At 41.9% G+C, this 18907-nt stretch overlaps 2 protein-coding genes across 2 annotated transcripts; one reads left to right on the top strand and one right to left on the bottom strand.

The window, feature by feature from the left end:
- The first annotated feature begins 12759 nt into the window (after window positions 1-12759).
- On the top strand, window positions 12760-14103 carry LOC132263982 (uncharacterized). The gene has a single exon (XM_059764018.1). It carries the CDS (start codon window positions 12850-12852, stop codon window positions 14077-14079), a length of 1230 nt encoding a protein of 409 aa, XP_059620001.1. The 5' UTR covers window positions 12760-12849; the 3' UTR covers window positions 14080-14103.
- A 1022-nt stretch (window positions 14104-15125) lies between these two features.
- LOC132263981 (endocuticle structural glycoprotein SgAbd-2-like) lies at window positions 15126-16411 on the bottom strand. The gene is made up of 4 exons (XM_059764017.1): window positions 16308-16411; window positions 16094-16240; window positions 15589-16035; window positions 15126-15330 (listed from the first exon to the last, which is right to left on the bottom strand). The coding sequence occupies exons 1-3, from the start codon at window positions 16320-16322 to the stop codon at window positions 15649-15651; spliced, it is 549 nt and encodes a 182-aa protein (XP_059620000.1). The 5' UTR covers window positions 16323-16411; the 3' UTR covers window positions 15126-15330; window positions 15589-15648.
- Between the last annotated feature and the right edge of the window lie 2496 nt (window positions 16412-18907).

Below are 18907 nucleotides of genomic sequence, written 5' to 3'. Positions count from 1 at the left end.
TCTTCAATTGGACAAAAGAGTCGGCACGCTGCAAAGGCAGAAGAACATTGGAAGGAAGACATTTAGATTCGATGGTAAAAGTGAGAAGAAAAAATCCACACTCTTGATGGTATAAATCTTTTAGGTCACTGCTATTATTTGTTTACAAAACACCTCATCGCCGCTGTGTGAGTCTTTTTGGCAGAAGGTGGTCATTTTCATATATGAGAAATCCCTCGCCACGCGAGGTGTCATCAACATGGATGCCATTAAGCATGAGGTTTAGCAGTTTGTAATCTATCCATGCAGCGCATCCTTGAACTATTAATGGCGAAGGGTCAAATATGTGTAATTTGCTCTCCACAGCTCTGGCATTCGACTTACTTCTCCTCCAGATTGAATTCTCTGGTGGTGGTCATGGGCAGAAAAAAAGCTCGCATTATGGATAATTATAGTGCTTTAAAAAGTCGTTACAATAAATTATAAATTCCAGCTTCAATAGACAAATTGCGGCCGAAATGAAAAGACATGCCGAGGAAGGCCTGAAGATCGGCGTTAGAGTAAAATTAGTGTATTTGTCTGTCTTCGGAGTGCAAATTGTGCAACGACGCCAGTATCAAAAAATTAATAATATTGTGAGAATAAAAAATGGTATTTGTGTGTCTGAGCGCCAGAGATAAATTCACTTTTTATGCAGCCTCTGACTCCAAGTGTGGGCAGATAAATTCTCCCAGTTTTTTTTATGGGTTGGACTGCGTGCATAATTTATGGATTTGATGCGCCTCTTATTAATTGCTGTTTACTGATCTGCTTTTGAAAGTCTCTCTTACACAGATATCTCTCTCAGTGCCAAATCTCTTGCATCAATACCAATTTTCACGACATTTGGAGTTAGACAAGAGATGCGAGATGTTCCAATTGACGCTCTTTTACGCTTACGAGGTTCTAATTTTTCACAATTTTTGCCCATAGCAAATGAAACCTTTTGCTCACTGGGCGCTAATTGAGTGTAATGATTTCGGAAGCTTAACGAGATTAATTGGACATTCGGAGAAATACTAATTGCGAAATTATCATCTATTACCGCCAAGAGAATGTATCGCAAAACACCAATTTTTGGTCATATCGACAAACATAAGGCCGGAATTAGTAAATGCCAGAGATTTGCATCGATTGTTAATTTGCCAGACTTTTTGCACAATCCCAGATGATAGGTTTGATTTCGATTTAGTGAGGAAAAACCTCTGGAGAACGATCGTAAAATGAGCTTCTTGGCCATAAACACTGGCCATCATGTTGATTTTAAGCGAGTAAACATAAAAAGAGGTCTTGGATATGATATTCAGAACATTGACTTGCTGTTCCATGAAAGCACTCAAATGTTGATCTTATCATAGCAATTGCTTTAAATGTCGGTGAAAACATCGATTTTTCAAAATTATGCGATACGCCAATTGCAAGATTAATCGATGATTGACGATTTATAAATTACCTTCCTTCGTGTTGGCATGCTGAATCTCTTTAATATGGTAATCAATTGTGTTTTTTTCATTGGGTTTTTTGAACATCCACCACGCGAGGTGAGATAATGACGAAGGAATTCGTCAAGCGACAATATAGTGATATATGGATTTTGCATACAAGAACCTGAAAATATAATTTGCGAGCCTCTTGAAAGGTCGCCAGTGAATCCATCTCATGAGCTTGAGGGACAATTTGATTGGTGGTGACAATTCAACACTCTCGTGATATCTTCTGCCCGATAAATCTCCCGCTCTTGTGCGGGTTCTTGCAGAGACCTTCAAGTTCATCTTCAGCTGTCGCTGCCTCTTGCCTGGCCATTGCATGATTAAGTATGAACTTTCGGATGTAATTGACAACAAAAGGAATTCTTGTACACAATTTATAAGGAAGGCCCAGCACGCGATCCATGAAGAACGCATTTAATTATGAGTTTCTCACCACTTTTGAGGTCATCGCCAAAGAATTCCTTTGGCGTTCACTCACGAAGTGCACACCAAACTCCTGTCTTTGCCTTCAGTAGCACTCAATTTCACACATGATTTCACGTGGATATCACATTTTTGACTACCTAATTCAATTAATCACTCAAATATGACAGACACTTTCGCCCCCGTGGATAAAAAACTGACCCAGACGGGGAGACTTTGCAATAGAGGCGCTCGCAAGAGGCCAAAAAAGCCCAAACTATTGATTTTTCAATTTGTATTTCCTAATCGAAAATTTCTTGATTCGCCGTCTCGCGAATTTCAAAGGACACTTTCGGCAGAGACCACGCAAAAACTGCGGCGCGCAAAAAGCCACCGAGGCAAGTGACATTTAAAATGGAAGGCGGATTATTTACTAATTGTACTACTTCATAAAATAATAGACAATGAGATATAGAGGTGAATTTGTGTGGCATTTGAGCGGGTAAAAAAATGTGTTGAGGAGGAACTGCAGCGCTGAAGATGACGAAATAACACATTAGAATTCAGTAATCATCTTATAACGGTTGGACTTTTGTGATCAGCAGCGACAAATCCTTGAGCATCGTGTTTTCTATAAATAAATTTCCCAATCTTAATTATCGATTCGCTTCTTCTCTCCTTCGGCGCGTCACACTTTTTTCTTATCTCTCTCTTTCGCCAGTCTAAATTGAAAATGGCAGCGTGGATGGGAAGGAAATTCGCCTGGCAATTTGCATATTTTATCTATGCCTTTTCCGCGCCCAACATAATGAGAACTCTTCTTGCCGCCAACAGTCACGATTGTGCATTGTTATTCAAATGATATGCACTTTAAATCAATTAAATTCGCCGTCATATTTAAATACAGGCGATAGCATCAGTCTGCGACCTCAAGACATTATTTCGTGATATGGTGATCAGTGGCGGATGAATAATTAATAGGAGAGTTTTGGGATGACCCATGCTATGTTGGCTTCTTAAAAACATGTCTGATGATCTCTGGTTGTGAACTAACACGAAATTAGTTTGTCAACAGAGCTGTTTTAGCGGTAGATGAAGATGGTGTTTTCGTGTTCACTGGCAATAAGCAAGCAATATTGAGACCACCGGCAGAGATAAGAGAGAGCGGGGCAATTTGACCACTTTCCCCAATTCTTATCGAGTTCCTGGCAATACTTGTGAGAGAAAAAACAGAGAAAAAATACTCCGAGAATGGATGAAAACTTTGCAATGATTCAAAGATAGTTAAGCATTCAATTTTTCCCTTCTCTTCTCTATTTGAATTGCGCACTTCTTCGCGAAGTCAAGTGGTCAAATGGACAATCAAATGACTGTAAAGAATTGCGTGAAATTTTGCTCGTTCGTGCAAATATTTATGACATTTTATTTTATTGTCCAATCGACACACAATCTTATCTCGCTGACTTTTATTGCATATCAACTCAGATGGAGAAGGACGATGATCGAGGAGAATTTGTCATCCACCAGCGACATTCCAATCTTTCCCTGACACCTTCAATTAAATGATTAAATTAATAAATTTATTGTATTGACTGGCCTATGATAATTCACCGGCATCCTTGACTCTGTCTTGCCACTGATGCTGAGCCTCTGATGAAAACATTCCGGAGAATCGCAGTTTCGACACGGTGTCAAATGGCCAGAAGACACTTTTGCAGAAACTCAGCCAGTCCAAAAGCTCTCATGCTCAGAGACTCGTTACGCGACGGACAAGCCCCGTGAAGTATTGCGTTTGAAGATGGTGTGTTGCCTATTGCATTTGGAGGCATGAAGACTTTTTTGGGCCGCAAAACACCGTGCGCTCAGTCTATTAATTACCAGCCTGGCAAATATGTGAAATAATGTGTCGGGTGGCTCGGAAGAGCTTTGAAGTGGCGCGGGGAGAATAAATCGCCTTGTTGAATTTGACATTTTGGCGTGGTCAGATGCTTTGGGAGTAACTTGGCGAAGTGATGAATGAACGTGGCCACATTTGTGCAGCAGATCCTCAAGCCAGTGACAACATCGCACACTCACACCATTTATTAAAGGTTCAATCGGCAGATTTATTCATATTTTTGCTCCATCGTGCGCATCTCTCGTTAACAAATCATTTGCACAAGAGCCGCAGGCCAGAATCCAGTTGTGGGAGATGGCAAAGCGAGACTTTTAAGGAGAATCAGAATGTCTCAACCTTAAAGAGATATGGCTTTGCAAAATACCTCCCAATGATGGTCTTCTGGCCAGCAATATGCACTTGGCAAATTGACGAGGCGCTCCACAGTTCGCGTATGTTGTTATTGCTGTGCGTGTGGGGCAAGATTGCAGAGATTGGCATACAGCGAATGCCCTCAGCCGTCGTCGTTTAGCTTTTTGTCACTCGAGCCGTGCCACAAATCCGCCCATTGAGACGGGAAGATGAGAAGTGACGATGGAGAAAAAATTGACGAGAGGAGATCTCAACAATTAAATTACTGATCTTCTGCTCTCATCACCACTTGGGCCCATTGTCGATAATGATGGATCATAAGTGCGGGAAATTATACCATTGCAAGGTTAATGCGGACTAATTGGAATCGATTGGGAAATTGTTAAGTAAAATAATAGCCTCTTTTCTTGCCTCCTCACGCTCTTCGGTGGCATCTTCAGTAATTAGCACTCTTGTGCTCTGGCGTGCAAGAAAATTTTTCAATTTTGCCACAATATCCAATATATATATATATATATATATATATATATATATATGAAATTCGCGCTAAGTGGTGGAAAATGTGACGAAGGAAAAAAAGCGACGCAACTGAAGAACTCCCAGGCAAATGTCACCGAATTGCACAACTTCTGGAATGAATAGCGCATGAATTTGTGTCTGCAACGATGATCCGTGATTTATTAATAATTTGCTGATCATTTCTGTATTACTTCTCACATGCGGTGCGACGCATGGACAGAATTTGCGCCTCCTCTCTGCGAGGCACTGCGCCGTCAAAGACCCGCGAGATTATCTCACATGCTAAATTTATTAATTACAAAATAATCTCTGAATGCCCGTCGCGTGTAAGTGCAACAGTGTAGAATTGCAAGAAGTCAGCGCTTGATGGCGCCGTTAAATGGCTTCGCCAAGACGATTTATGTTCATATCCGTGAGGAAAATTTGGCAATCTAATGGGATATTCTGAAAATCTTGCAAAATCGTACACTCTCAGATAAATTATGTGATAAGATTGATCGAAAACAAGTTTTAGTCCGAACCCAGTAAAATACGATGCGGATATTCACACAGACTGTCGTACAAGTTTCCCTCTCTAATATTAAGATCTGTCCAAGGATGTTCAATATTTGGGATTAAGTGTTTCTAATGTCTCAATACCAGGGATCAAACTATTCACTCTCGATGATTTTGAGCTAACTGGAATATTTTTGAAACATTTTACAACTAATCTGCAGCGCAAAGCTTTATTAAACCACCACTAGAGGCGCTGGAATCTGTGTTTGACTATGACAATGAAATAAAATTACAGCATAATTAATAAGGACAGAAAATAAAGTACGATAAATGTATTGACTTGAAGTTTTCTCGCGAAATCATTGACGAATTTCATCTGCTCGTCAACAGACACGTATTTCAAATGCGAAAAATTCTCTATCGCGTCTTTAAGGTTTTCCTCAATTCTTTTGTACAAATCACTCAGTGGGACGGTCAGAAGACAAAACAAGAAACTCAAGACACCTCAATTAATTTGTCTCCGGCACGGGCGGCAGTTTTTCTCCCCACAAATTCATCTCTCCAGCATTTTCATTTATTATATTGTCAATTATGGCTCCCCTCGTGCCGAACTGTGCGCGAGTGTGAGGAGCAAATTTGCATACGATTGCCGCAATCAAGAAGTGTATTTTATTTGACTGAATGGCCAACAAATTCCACCATGGTAAATAGTTGTATTTGTCTGGCGATGATGAGGTGCCGTAAAAAGGAAATTGAAGGCACATTTAATTGCCGAAAACATCAAATTTCATCTCAGCGGGCATGACTTTTGAGCTCCGGCGTCGAAAGAAAAATCCACAGACATTTACTATTAAATGGACTGTGTGGAAAAAATACTTTCGATATTACAACACATGATTCACAATAATTTGACTTTATTCAATCACATGTTCTTCAATGCAAATATGCCCTCAATGGCGCACCACAGAAACAGCGCCATTATTTTGGGGAACGCTTCAATTTGCCAATTGTCCATTCTCTTGAGGATTTCCATTGACAATGGCATGATGGATTGTATCAAGTCTCTTGCCTGGATTAGTGCATCCGCGCCGGCGGGCGACTGAAGACACACTGCGTGTCGAAATTCAATTTGCAATCTTTGTTTCAGCAAATTATTTATACATTTAGCAATTTCATCACTTTGTTTGGCGTCTTCTTCTCAAAATTCATCTCTCCAAGATCCCAAAACCACTTGACGCTCAAACATTTTCTCACTGATCGAATGTGAATCACCAAGTCGTCTTTGACTTCAAATGCGTCATAAACATCCTCATTTCTCTCAGTCTTTCGTCATCTTCGCCAGCACAGCGTGAAGACTCTCGAGCTGTTGAGGCAAACACTTCGAATTCTTCTCCCTTTGCGGTTTTACCTTTGCGGTGTGAACTTTTCCCACTCATTCAATGGCATCAGTTCACAATTGTTTGATTTCAAATATTTGTATTGACTTCATGATCATCGAAATTGCTGTGGCGAATGGCAATGATCTGATTAATTGCTAAACAGAGCTGAAGATTCACACAGAACTCGTCTTGCAAGTTGATTTTAATAACAATTTTTATTACATTTTAGTGAAGATCGACTTGCAGACGAAACACCTGATCAATTAACCCACATTTATCAATACCAGATCACTTTGCAATGTATAAAATGATGAATATTCGGTTAATGCCTTCTCAGTTTCTTAGAGTAAAATATATTAGTCTGAATTTATGCTAAATATTCGCTTTTCTTTGCTCAGGAAAAGCTCTTCTCAAAGAAATGGACTTGCCAGAAGTGCTTTTTAATTTATGGGACTCACTTCAACTTACAAATTGGTATTTTAGTTGAACATTGTGAGAATAAGAAACAAGAAATAATCTTTGCTGACTGATCTTTAAATGTTTCTCATCGTAAAGCCACTGAACGGACAAAGATCAATTAATACTTCTTCTTGCATTTAAAAACACAAATATGCGTAATTTGGCATGACCACAAACAAGACAAGTAGGCTTCATATGTGCAAATACCTGAACAAACAGAAGAAAACGAATCGCACGAGACACTGAGAAAATCGCAGTTGATCAATCTCTTAACTTCAAACTCTAAATTCTACTCATTTGCCTGCATTCAGGCGCAACACCAGCATTATATATAAAATCACTCGGCGCCTCCACAGATTCAATTAGTCTTGTTAAGATATTTATTAAATATGTAAAATCTTTACAATCAATCATTGTTATTGAATATGACATAAATTAATGTTGCAATTATACCATTTCTACTGGTCAGAGTTTGTTCAATCGCTGCAAAGTTGACATCAAAAGAGTGTTGTGGTGATAATTTCATTAATCAAAATTGTTGAATCACACGGAATGGCTTTTGGGAAAGCTTCTGCTCTGTCGTTAATATCTGTAGCCGTTCTGCGGACTGAAAGATCCGCCGCCTGATGGCCGCGGAGGCTGATTTGAGGGTGGAATGTATTGATTGCTGGGCCTCTGCGGAGCTCCTCCGGACGGATATCCGCCGCCGCCGCCACCGCCGCTTGGGTACCCTTGTCCGCCGGCGGGTCCGCTTGGGTATCCGCCGCCGCCGCCGCCTAATTGATAGTAAATTACAGTTTATGATCTGTTGGCAGACATGTTGCACAGCGTTTAATTGACGTTTTATCGTCAATTTCATTAAATTATTCAATCCAATTGAAAAAAAAATCACTAAATTGTTTATCAATTTATGCATTTTATGACAAAACCTGCTCTAAATTCTCATGCACTCGCTGAAAAGTGAGTGGGATTTCAATAAAGCGCCGAAACACTCATAAAACGAATCGGGTTTAGTGTCTCTTTAGCTGTGCACTTGCGTGTTTGCAATATTACAACTCATGTTAATGCATTTCGATGCAATCTCCGTGCATCACTCAATCGTCTTCACTCACCCGATGCTTGAGGGGCTGGTGGGGGAGTGGGCAGGTGGTCACCTTGCGGCTGGAAGCCGTTCTCATCCGCGATGTACGTGACTGTGATGGGAGTGCCGTCGGGAGCCGTGTAGGAGTAGGATCCTCTCACGCTCAGGATCTCATTCTCCGTGCCCTTGTTCTTGATTTCGCCCTCTTCCTCCACTTTGATGCCATTCGCGGTCTCGTAGCTGTAGCGATAAGAGCCATCGCCGTTGTTCTCGTTCTCGTAGGAAATGATGGCGATCGGAGGCTCCTGAGGAGCACTGGGAGCTGCGCCGCCGCCAAATCCTCCGTTAGGACGTGCAGCGGGAGCTCCAGGCCGAGGGGCAGGACGAGTGCCTCCGAAGCCAGGCGCGGAGAGGCCAGGACCTCCTCCGGATTGCGCAGCTCCTGGCGGAGGCAGGTAAGTGTTATCCAGCCTCGCGCATGCACAAACCGTCATCAGAGTGGCGAAAATAAACTGGAAATGAAATCGCCATGAATAAGGCATGATCTTGATCTGCGCATTGATTATTTTGAGAAAAGCCATCCGTCCAAAAAGTCTCCTCACACTTTTACGGATCACGAAAGCAGCGCGAGTTGCGGATCTTGTCAGTTTCTCAGCACAGAGGCGACAGATTGAACACACATTGGATTTGATATGGGAAAAAGATCACATAAATGGTGTATAATTGTAATGACAATTCACTGATCCACAAATAGTCACGCTCAATTGAGCAATCGCGCAGGGATTGAAGATCAACGCGCGAGGGGAGGCTGAAAGTGATCGAGTTTCTTTGCTACTTTGCATTTCGAGAATATGCACCAGAAGTTTGTCTAACACGGCATTCCTTCCACAATGGCGAGTGAAGATCAATTGCAAAAGACAAACATCTTGTGAATCATTTTGTAATATCAGCGTGTGCAATGCCTCCCATTTAAGGCTGGCACTACAAGGGGCCATCGTGTGTTAACAGGTGATAGAACAAGTCTCTGGGTATCAGAGAAAATAGCACCACACTCAGCACGATCATTTGCCATGGGAGAAAATCACTCCAGGGGAGTTGTCACGACGATTCCATTGTTATACTTTGCATCTTCTTCACTCCTTGATTTGTATGACTCATGTTGCGAGGACTGTTGCATAAAAGTCTGTGATTTGTGCCATATCAAAAAATTGATTTGCATAAGAACACGAGCGTTCATCAACTCTTGTTCTTTGTCTGCGCAAATGAACCATCAAGGCAGGTGGAATATCAGATCGAAAACTATGTGATCTCCATGCAATTCCACATGATTTATGCAAAATTATTTCCTCAAATTGCAACACCATCATCACGTTTTCTTATCACAAAGGCAGAGAACTCTGTTGGGTGGAAGAAAGTGTCTTCTCGTGTTCACTTACCACTTTCATGGTGTCGCACAAAACTTTCGGTTATGTGGAAAAATCACAAAGAAACTGAGACAGCGAGTCAGCAATCCTCGAAAGCTCAGTCGGAGCTTTTTAATTGAACAGGTCGAAATCACAAGATGCACTGATGGCACTCGAAGACACGAGAACTCCTTTATATAGTTTACCACGAAAATTGTGTATGCCGGATCGACATATTGGAACACAATTGCCTGGTGAATGAATTGATTCAGTTGCTACGGGGCATTACGATGAGACGAGATCTTCTTTTTTCTTCCCGCCACTCTGCAAAGCTGTACCATCAGGAATTCACACTCGAGCTTTGGAGAGGGGCTCTGAAATTCCACTCATCGACACCGAATTCGACTTGTCCACTTCATTGCGATGAAATGGATTAATAGAGTCATAATTGCGAATTTGCACATCTCCTGCGCAACATTCTCGAGGGGATTTAAGTGGTCCCATTTGTTAGGCGATGGGGAGATGTCACCTCTGAGTTTAATTTGAAAGTGAACACGCGCATGCAATTTACATTAAACTAGAACTTACGCACTCATGGCGATCATTGGGCGCCTCTTCAAGGATGAGAACATAGAAAGTTACAATTTCAAAAATGCATCAAGCAACCTCTCGCCGAGATTAATAGTTCTAGTGCAGGAATTTCGCTGTCGGAAAGCTTTCCACATTATAGGTCAAGTTTCTCATTACACTCATCACGAGCAGAGGAAGTGACAAGTAGTTGTGCCTCAATTGCAAATTCTGCGATCCAGATGACAAACGACTATTCCCACGAAACATACTCACAAGTGATCAGCGCAGCCTCGCCAGGTCCATTAATTGGATTGCAGTGGAGTTGTAACGGGTTTTGGCTCTCACCTATGCGTCTTTTTTACGATGCTATTTGTATTAATTCCGCGGGGGTGATTATGTAATTGGGAGCCATCAGTGCAAATTATCAATTATGAGCCTCTCATCGATCCCCTTTCAGTGGATCTCCAGCGATGAGAGTGTTGGAATTTTCGAGTTGCCTCACAACATGAGCTTTTTCACTTGCCAGCTCAAACATGACTTTTGTATCAATTAAGCACACATCGAAAGATGTGCAATTGAGAGTGAATCCCTTGAACTCGATTTATCACGGCGTGTCACCACTCTGGATATGGAATTTATCATCGTCAAGATCAATTATTCGCGCCCGACTCGAAGATGCACCCTAGAGGAATTTTGCAGAGTGCGCCTAATTAATTGATGAGCAGAAATGGTGGCTGGATGTTTCATCATCGCGGATCATAGCTCATAATTGCTGGACACGATCGCGAGTGGACACCAGAGGTTATTATCTCATCTCTTTCACCGCCTCACTTTACTGGGTCAGAAGATGTTAGACGCGCTGCCGCGACGGGAGATTTACCACAGACGCACTTTTACCATCATCTCACCTCTGGAAACATCTTCATAAAATATGTGTTCGAAAGTACACAGTGTCATGGAGTAACATAAGAACCTCTGCGAGAGTTCTTAATCTTGCAATCAGCAGCTTTTCCACTCCAGTGCAAATGGATTTGGATAATTAATTTCTGTCCTTTTGCCCATCCTCTTAACAGCTCGTTTTGCCTGCAATGAACAGCCATTTGAACTTCACGAATTGACACAGTCAAAACAATCACAATTAATTACACGAGACTTCAGAATTGACCCCGTGGTCATCAATGTTAATCCATATTTGTGCTCTGATTGTAAACCACACCGAAACGACCTTTAACTCTGAAAAGATCCATCAACATTTCAAGTTTTCTGTCGTGCTTTGCGCTCTTGAAAGCTCTCATTGCAAAAGGCAATTGCATCGACTGCACTCCGAAGCTCAAAAATATTCAGGGCAAAGATGGACATCGTATTAAGTTGCGAAACCATTATATGTTGTGTTAATTAGATAATTATTTTTCAAGAAGAAAGCGAAAGTGGCCAAATAGAAGCTGTGAAAAGGTTGAGGGTCAAGAAGGCCTTTCTTTCTGTGGATCAATTAGAAGTTGATTGAACTGAAGATGAGCGCCGAGAGAGGAAATGCCTTGCCGCAGAGCAATATGTGTAGGGACGATAGGAATTTGATTTCCCAATCACACCTTCAACTTGCTGCAAATTACAGTGACGCGCTGAGTTGCCTCATCGCGAGTCAGTGTACGAAAAATTTATGTAAGAGCCCAGCAAATGTGAAATAAAGAAAGGAAATTGATTATTTATTTCACGATGCAGAATAGCAAATGATTGATAAAATTGTCATTGGCTGTAATGGTGCTTTTTTGCCATCTCTAATTCACTTTTGCACCTGCCAAGAGTAGCGTGAAGCCACTCCAAATTCCCATGGATGCACAGCAAGAGGCATCATGATGCTGCACTTTGCCTTTCTGCCACTCTATTTCCAAGCAAATATTGCAGATTTTTCAAGGCAAAGCTCCTCTCTGTATTTGTCGCCAACCGTGCGTCTCTCCAAGTCAAATCTAGATCATCTGCCAGCGAACATCGTCACATACTTTTAATAACCCAGAGATTACAATCATTGGCAAAATGGATTTCTTGTGCTCAGCTATAAATTATTAACTTCGCTTTTTCAATCAATTTACCTCTCTGGCATTCTACCTTGTCTCAGCTGTCTCTCCCTCTCTTCTGTGCACATGGAAGCCGCCAACATGTCATTGATTCGTATCGATCGGCAGGGAAAGAAGTCACACATAACATGACAAATTGATTCTCTTTCATTGTGTCTTCTTGTGTTCAAATTATCTCACTCATATATCACACCATCTCCAGCGAAATGTGGGTCAGATGCGAATTTCTCTTCCCACCCTGTCTTGAAGCACGTCTCGATGGCGCGAATGCCAATGGGTTGTGACCAAATCGAGGGAAAATTGTCATGTCGCGCCAGATTATGGCCTCTAGTATGACAAAAACAAATAATACAGATATTGGGTATTTTATTGTTTGTCACTGATGTTAATGACATTCATTGTTATCTGCAAATATTCTCGATTAATCCTGATTAGATAACTCACATGTCGCACAACAATATGCAAATCTGCCCCTGAGCGAGAGCTTTTCAGTTGTAACTGTGCATTTGAGAGGATAAATCGACCAGGAAAATGAGCATTAGAGATTTCATTCCGGAATTGATAAGTGAGTTTACACACTTATTGTCTTTTCTAGCTGAATTCATTGCTTCTTATCTCTTCTCTTGGTAGTTCTTCTGCACTTTTACCAGTGCGGAGTTTGGCAGTCTCTGATCATCTACATTCCGTCCCAGCTGTTCGGAATTAATCAGTTCATGCCTCAAATCCTGGGCATTATTGCCTGTCTTGGCGTGGCAGTGGTGTTCTTCAGCTTCAAGATCCACAGCAAGAAAGTGAGATTTGTGCATTTCTATCTCTTGGCGCTCGGGGACATCTTCTTCATCGCCAATGCAGTGTACTTCTACTGGAGTGAGTACTTGGAGAGCGTCAAGGGCTTGTACTTCGGAGGAGTGGGCCATGGTATAATCTACACAACCGGCCTATCTTACATGCACTTCCGTCTGGCCAGCAATGAGTTCAGGATCTTCAAGATTGGCCTCTGTCACATTGTCTACCTCATCGGAATTGTGTCCACTGTGCACGGAGTTGAGCTCATTTCTGTAGATCTCGAGAAGATCTTCACAAAAGTCCGTCATATGATCCTCAGCAGCGCCACAATTGGCTTTATGCTCCTCCTCATCAATGAAACACTGCACGCCGGTGGACTCTTTGACTACAAGATGTGTCGCGATGAGGAATTGAATGCTGCCAATGAGAAAGGAGACTTATTTCAATCGGCGCTGGCATTTTCTCCCTTTCCCAGAACTGATGGGAATGCTCCTGCACATGACAATACAAGAGAACCCAATCAGAGACGCCAGACCTTCCTCACTTTGCTGATGATTTTCTCCAAGATCAAGAACTACATGACTTACCATGCGGTCTTTGTGGCTTTCTTCGTCTTCTTCTCGGAGGATTTCTTCAGAGCGCGCTCCTACTTCGCCATGCACTATTTGGTGCTCCTCGGAGCCATCACAGGCCTTTGCATCTCCTTGAAGCTCAACACGAAGACCATTTACATCGTCTCGGCCATCTGCGTCTCCATCTGCGTCCTGATCCTGATGATCTTCAAGCTGACCGCCGTGATTCTCTTCGGACTCTACTCCCTCCCGATAATCCTGATGTACTTCCACCTGGGATTGTCCTACTTCATCCCCGACTGCGCAATCATGGAAATGGCGAATATTAAGTGCACTGAAGCGAGTCTGGCTCTGGGTTACATGGCTGAAACCATTCCTCACCTGATCACCATTGCCACCATGAAGTGCTCCAAATTCTCCCACTTCGACAGCTTCTGGCACAGCACTGTCATCTTCATTGTCATCCTCACCCTCCTCTGCGTGATGATCATCAAGTGGATACCCAAGACCTGGTCACTCTCCATCCTGGAGATCCAGCATCTCGTGCTGTACGGCGAAAATCGCTGGAAACCGCAGCAAAATTGAAATTCATGTATGGAAGTTGTGTGAATAAACAGATGGAAGTTACCCGACCATTCTTCTGCATATCCCACACTTCTCACCGTATCAGCTCACGCAATCGCAGTGCAGAATCTTCTATTTACCGAAGCACTTGCAGATGAAAAGGAGAAACACAAATCCAAATTGGGTGTATTAAGGCTGTGCACGAGCGATTTCAAAATCTCTCTTTGTGACCTCTGATGTCAAATGGTGTGTCTAAAGAAGTCTGAGAGAAGAAAAGAACACGAGATGAGTCTGCTTGATTTTATGGTAAGTGGGATTTACTGGGAGCTTTATCGTATTTTGTAATATTACGCCTTCAATCCAATCAATTTGAATCCATCAAAACATATGTTCTCATAATTTTCTTGCTATGAAAATATTAATCCAAATTTCCCCGATAATGAGACAATATTTTATTACAATCTCCTTTGATTACAATAGCAGCGACTTCTGCACAAGCCCTAAATCAAAGGAGAGAAATATTGGGTGAAAAAAAGTATCACGGATCAGTTTTCTCACTTTGTGCCTGAACGTCTTGCGCAAGCTTATTGAATAATTTGATCATTTCTCATGCACTCCTCTTCTCAAGCTCATTATCAATTAATTTTTTGAGCACGATCCCAGAAGGAGGATCGCGATCACCATCCAATGATGCAACAGCAATCAAATGATAGCTGGAACCATTTGGACAAATTAATGCGTCTCTAAGAGTGTCAATTACTGCTTAAAGGAGTTAATTGACTCTAATTTATGCTCACATATTGATCAAATGGTGAAGATCGCTACCTTTGTGGCATAAAACGTGTTATTTATTAATTTCTCTAGCGATGACACTCCATTCTGAGGCGTCGCGCGAAAGAAATTGACGAGCCATTCAATTGAAATGCCGCTGAATTGATGTGTCTCACAAGGCAAGGTGATCTTGCGCGATCGCGATCACCTCGTTTTGTCTACCTGCGGGCGATTTTCCTCGCTCGGTGAATGTTAAGAGAGAGGTGAAAAATGAACAGAATTTGATAAAAAGTCCTTTCTGATTTATTATCGCAACATTTACATGGGATTAAATAATGATCTACGGTAGGAGGAAGTATTTTACATAGCAAATATCCATTGCATAACACGAGGGCGGGTTTTCTTCTGAGGAATTTGGCTGTTGATGGTATTTTGTTGATCTGATGAATGAGGAAATATTCCAAAAGAGAGTGTCTATTTACACATGCTGGCAGAAAAATCCTGCAGAGAAGAACAGAGAGAAAAAAGGAGAAGAAATTTCAAACAATAGCGTGACCTTCTCGGCATTGCGAAAATTATCTCGGAGCAAAAAGCATGTGAGATGATGTTTTAATAGACTCATCAATGGAGCTCTCCGGATTGGAGTTCAAGAGAGGAAACCATAAAGTCACCATTGTATTCAAGTGAGATGATCACTATCGATTTGCATAATGCTCCGGAGGAATCTCAATTATGCGCCTGGCTAGGCGGAAAACTCACCGTCTTGGTAGTCGAAGAAGTGGATGAATTGTGACCCATATTCGCTCGGTGGTTGCCTCATCAGCCGTATTTATTGAAACCTTGATCGTTCTGGTACTGATTGTAGCCACTCTGCGGCAAATTCTGCGCGCGGGCGATGAACTGCAGCGACTTGGCTATCGCCTCGGGGATCGGGGGTGGCGTGGGCAGGTGCAGGCCCTCCGCCCGGAAGCCGTTCTCGTCGGCGAACCACTTCACGGAGATGGGCGTGCCGTCGGGAGCCGTGTAGGAGTACGAGCCCTGCACCACCTGCGCTTCGAGGTCCTTGTTGCCGGCGTTCTTGAGGTAGCCCTGCGCCTGGGCGCCCTGGCCGTCCCCCGTGGTGTAGGCGTACGTGAAGGAGCCGTCGTGACCCACTTCGTTCGTGTACGAAGTGATTGGGACGCTGTTGCGTGACTGCGAGAAGCCCTGCAAGACAAGACACAATGCAACCCACTCTCTCGCCCACAGCGCGACCTTTGCAAACCTGCTGCTGGTTGAATTGCTGACCCGGATTGCCGAGGAGGGGCTGCACTCCGAGCGGCTGATTGTACTGATTCCTGTTGTACTGATATCCACCTTGCTGAGGCACTGCAGCCACCGCACTGAGCAACATCACTGCCGACACGCCACTCTGCAAAGCCCAAGAAGACCATGAGCGCAAGTCCACCCCACAGAACCACCCTCAGGAGCACAGTTACCAAGAAATTCATCATTCCGAATATGTTGCTGTGGTTAATCCAATAGATCACAATGCGTGCAAGAACTTCCGATCTTCACTCCAGACTCGATACATGCGACTATCAATCGTCATTTCTCTGCCAGGCATATTTATAGTGAGTTCACCTGCCATCGCTTCACTAATCACAATGCAGGAGGAGTGCTGGTACAGACAGTGTGTGAATTACAAGGCAATATTGGTGAGATGAGAGAAAAAATATCGATATAGGATTGGTTCTATGGCTGAGAGTGAAAGAGGTGATTTTTCGCAATTTTTCACCACGACGCAGACCGCATCATTCCGCCGAAATTGAGGGCAGAGTTGGCGATCGCGCATAGAACACACCATTGCATAGATTAGACGGAGATTTGAGAAATTTAAGGGTTAAGATTGAGTTTTTTTTAACGATTTCTGCACCATTACAGGAATTAGAATATAATAAAGCTAAATCTTTATAGTTTTGTCTTAGTTCATTGAAAGCAAAAACACAGAACTGTTTGATGGTTCTGGAGAATGCAACACAAAAAATATGGAAATGGATACAAAACAACCATAAATCAGCATAAATCAATAGGCTGTTAATGAAAAATGCAAGACGTGTAAACCAATTATAGTTTTATGATCAATATGACTTCATTTAAAGTTATGGCGGCATTTAATTATAATAAATTAAAGTTCAGGGATTGCAAAGATTGCTCTCTGATCCCTCATCTACTGGTCCAGCACTTCCAACTCTGATCACGTGAAGAAGACCACGCGAGATTGTCTCGTGCAGAGACACTTGCATGCTGAAATTCCCATTTGCCGCTATCGAAAGTCGTGTGACCTCAGACAAAGTGGTTGGATTAATTGTTGTGTAAAAATGTTACAATATTTCTGCGAAGTGCTATTATTAATTGTCTATGGCATTCACCTCCATTCCAACACCTCAAGAAGACGCTCCCCATTTTGCATTCTCATGACACTGAGGAATTTCAGGCTCAATATTTTGATTTCTTCGCTCCACAATCGCACATTTCAATCTCTGTCTCCCGCGAAGAACTCCGCATTGAATTTGAATGGTGCTTTTTTGCTCTTGAAAGGAGAGATTATAAGCGCGGTGTCTTGTGAAATTGCAAGGGGAAATTGCAAGTGTCAGAGCGTTTTGCTACAATTTAGGGGGATTTTTTGAAAAACCTCCAATCAATGGATAAATCTTCCTCACCCTGTTAGACGCTGAGTAATTGAGGATGCTTGACCCACTGCTGAATTGCACACTTTCCGCGAAACCTCCGCCTTTTCACCATTCATCAAGTGCGCTGCACAGATGATTCTCTCCCTCGCCCATCTTAATTATATTGTTTTCCGAAACGATCCTAATATAAGTGCTTTTGAGCACCGGCAATTTATTGCACGTGCTCAAGAGCTGTCAATGCTAATCACATGGATGATGACCAATAAATATGGTCAATTCCTATCACAATCGACGCCTCCAAACGGTAAGTGAATTGAGATTTGATTGATAGTGCGCCAAGTCCACTGCTGATCAATGCTTTGCAAGTGAGGAAGAGATCAAGATAAACGTGCTGAGATAACATTCAGCCTCTCAATATTTCTCTAATGCGGTAAATCACCATTGCAAATTGAACATTGAGGATCACACCACGATTCGTCTGTCGATGTTAATTCAATGACTTGTCGTACAAGACATGGAGGAGCGTTAAATTAATTGTTTTACGCCAGCAATGCGAAGATTTGTGTGGGAACTTGCAAATTGAGACAATAAATCCTCATTTGGTGTTTGACAACACAGTAAATCTGCCACGATCGCAATTAGAAGCGACGAATGATCTCGAAAGCCATTGAATTCATTGCTCAGGGAGTGCCCAAGAATCTAATTAGTTTTGCAAAGATGCCTCACGCATCAGCTTCATTGAGTAAGTTTCACTTCTATTCGATAGAATGTTAATGAAGTCAGTAACAATTTGCTATTATCCGTAAACACTTTACTATTGAAAGTCATAAGAAATACTCATAAATTGATACATGCATATTTTGCTTTAATGTGACTCGATTTTATAGTGAGAAGACACGAAATCGCATTATTTTACCTGTTCCTGTCTTGAGTAAATGTATTCGAAAATATATTTCTTAGTCGAAATTTAAGCTATCCAGTTGAATTGTTTCGTCTTCATTCAAGATCAATTATTCTTTGCTTTCCAAATACTTCATACGATGGAATTTTTGTGGTTTTTCTTTGATTTTCCTACATATTTTTGCAATATCGCCATTTTTTTTCTTTTTTTTGTCTTTGTTCTCTCGACACTGAACAATTTGTTAAATTCTCTGCAATTCTTTAAAACATTACAAGATAAGCTATATGTTCTGATATAATTCAAACCAAGCAGTTAAAGAATTGTCTCACAGAGAAAGGCCAACATTTTCCGGCATTGCAAGTCAAAAAGGGAGTTTTTATTGAGCTCCATTAAATTGACCATTATCAATTCATATAACACGATTGAGTTATACAACTGGTAGTTTGTTGAGATTGTTGTGTAATTTGGATGTGTTTCATGTTTGCCACAAGATGAGCCATATTTC

This window comes from Phlebotomus argentipes, unplaced genomic scaffold (assembly GCF_947086385.1).
Source record: "Phlebotomus argentipes unplaced genomic scaffold, Phlebotomus argentipes genome assembly contig_32, whole genome shotgun sequence".
NCBI classification, from domain to species: domain Eukaryota; kingdom Metazoa; phylum Arthropoda; class Insecta; order Diptera; family Psychodidae; genus Phlebotomus; species Phlebotomus argentipes.
The sequence above is the reverse complement of the archived record's forward strand: the minus strand, read 5'-3'. Positions and strand labels throughout refer to the sequence as shown.

Bases quoted from the DNA above. Each gene is read 5' to 3' on its own strand.
- LOC132263982 (XM_059764018.1), top strand. From the start codon at position 12,850: ATGCCTCAAATCCTGGGCATTATTGCCTGTCTTGGCGTGGCAGTGGTG.
- LOC132263981 (XM_059764017.1), bottom strand. The intron at 16,036-16,093 runs GTTTGCAAAGGT...CTTGTCTTGCAG, and splicing joins AGCAATTCAACCAGCAGCAG to GGCTTCTCGCAGTCACGCAA.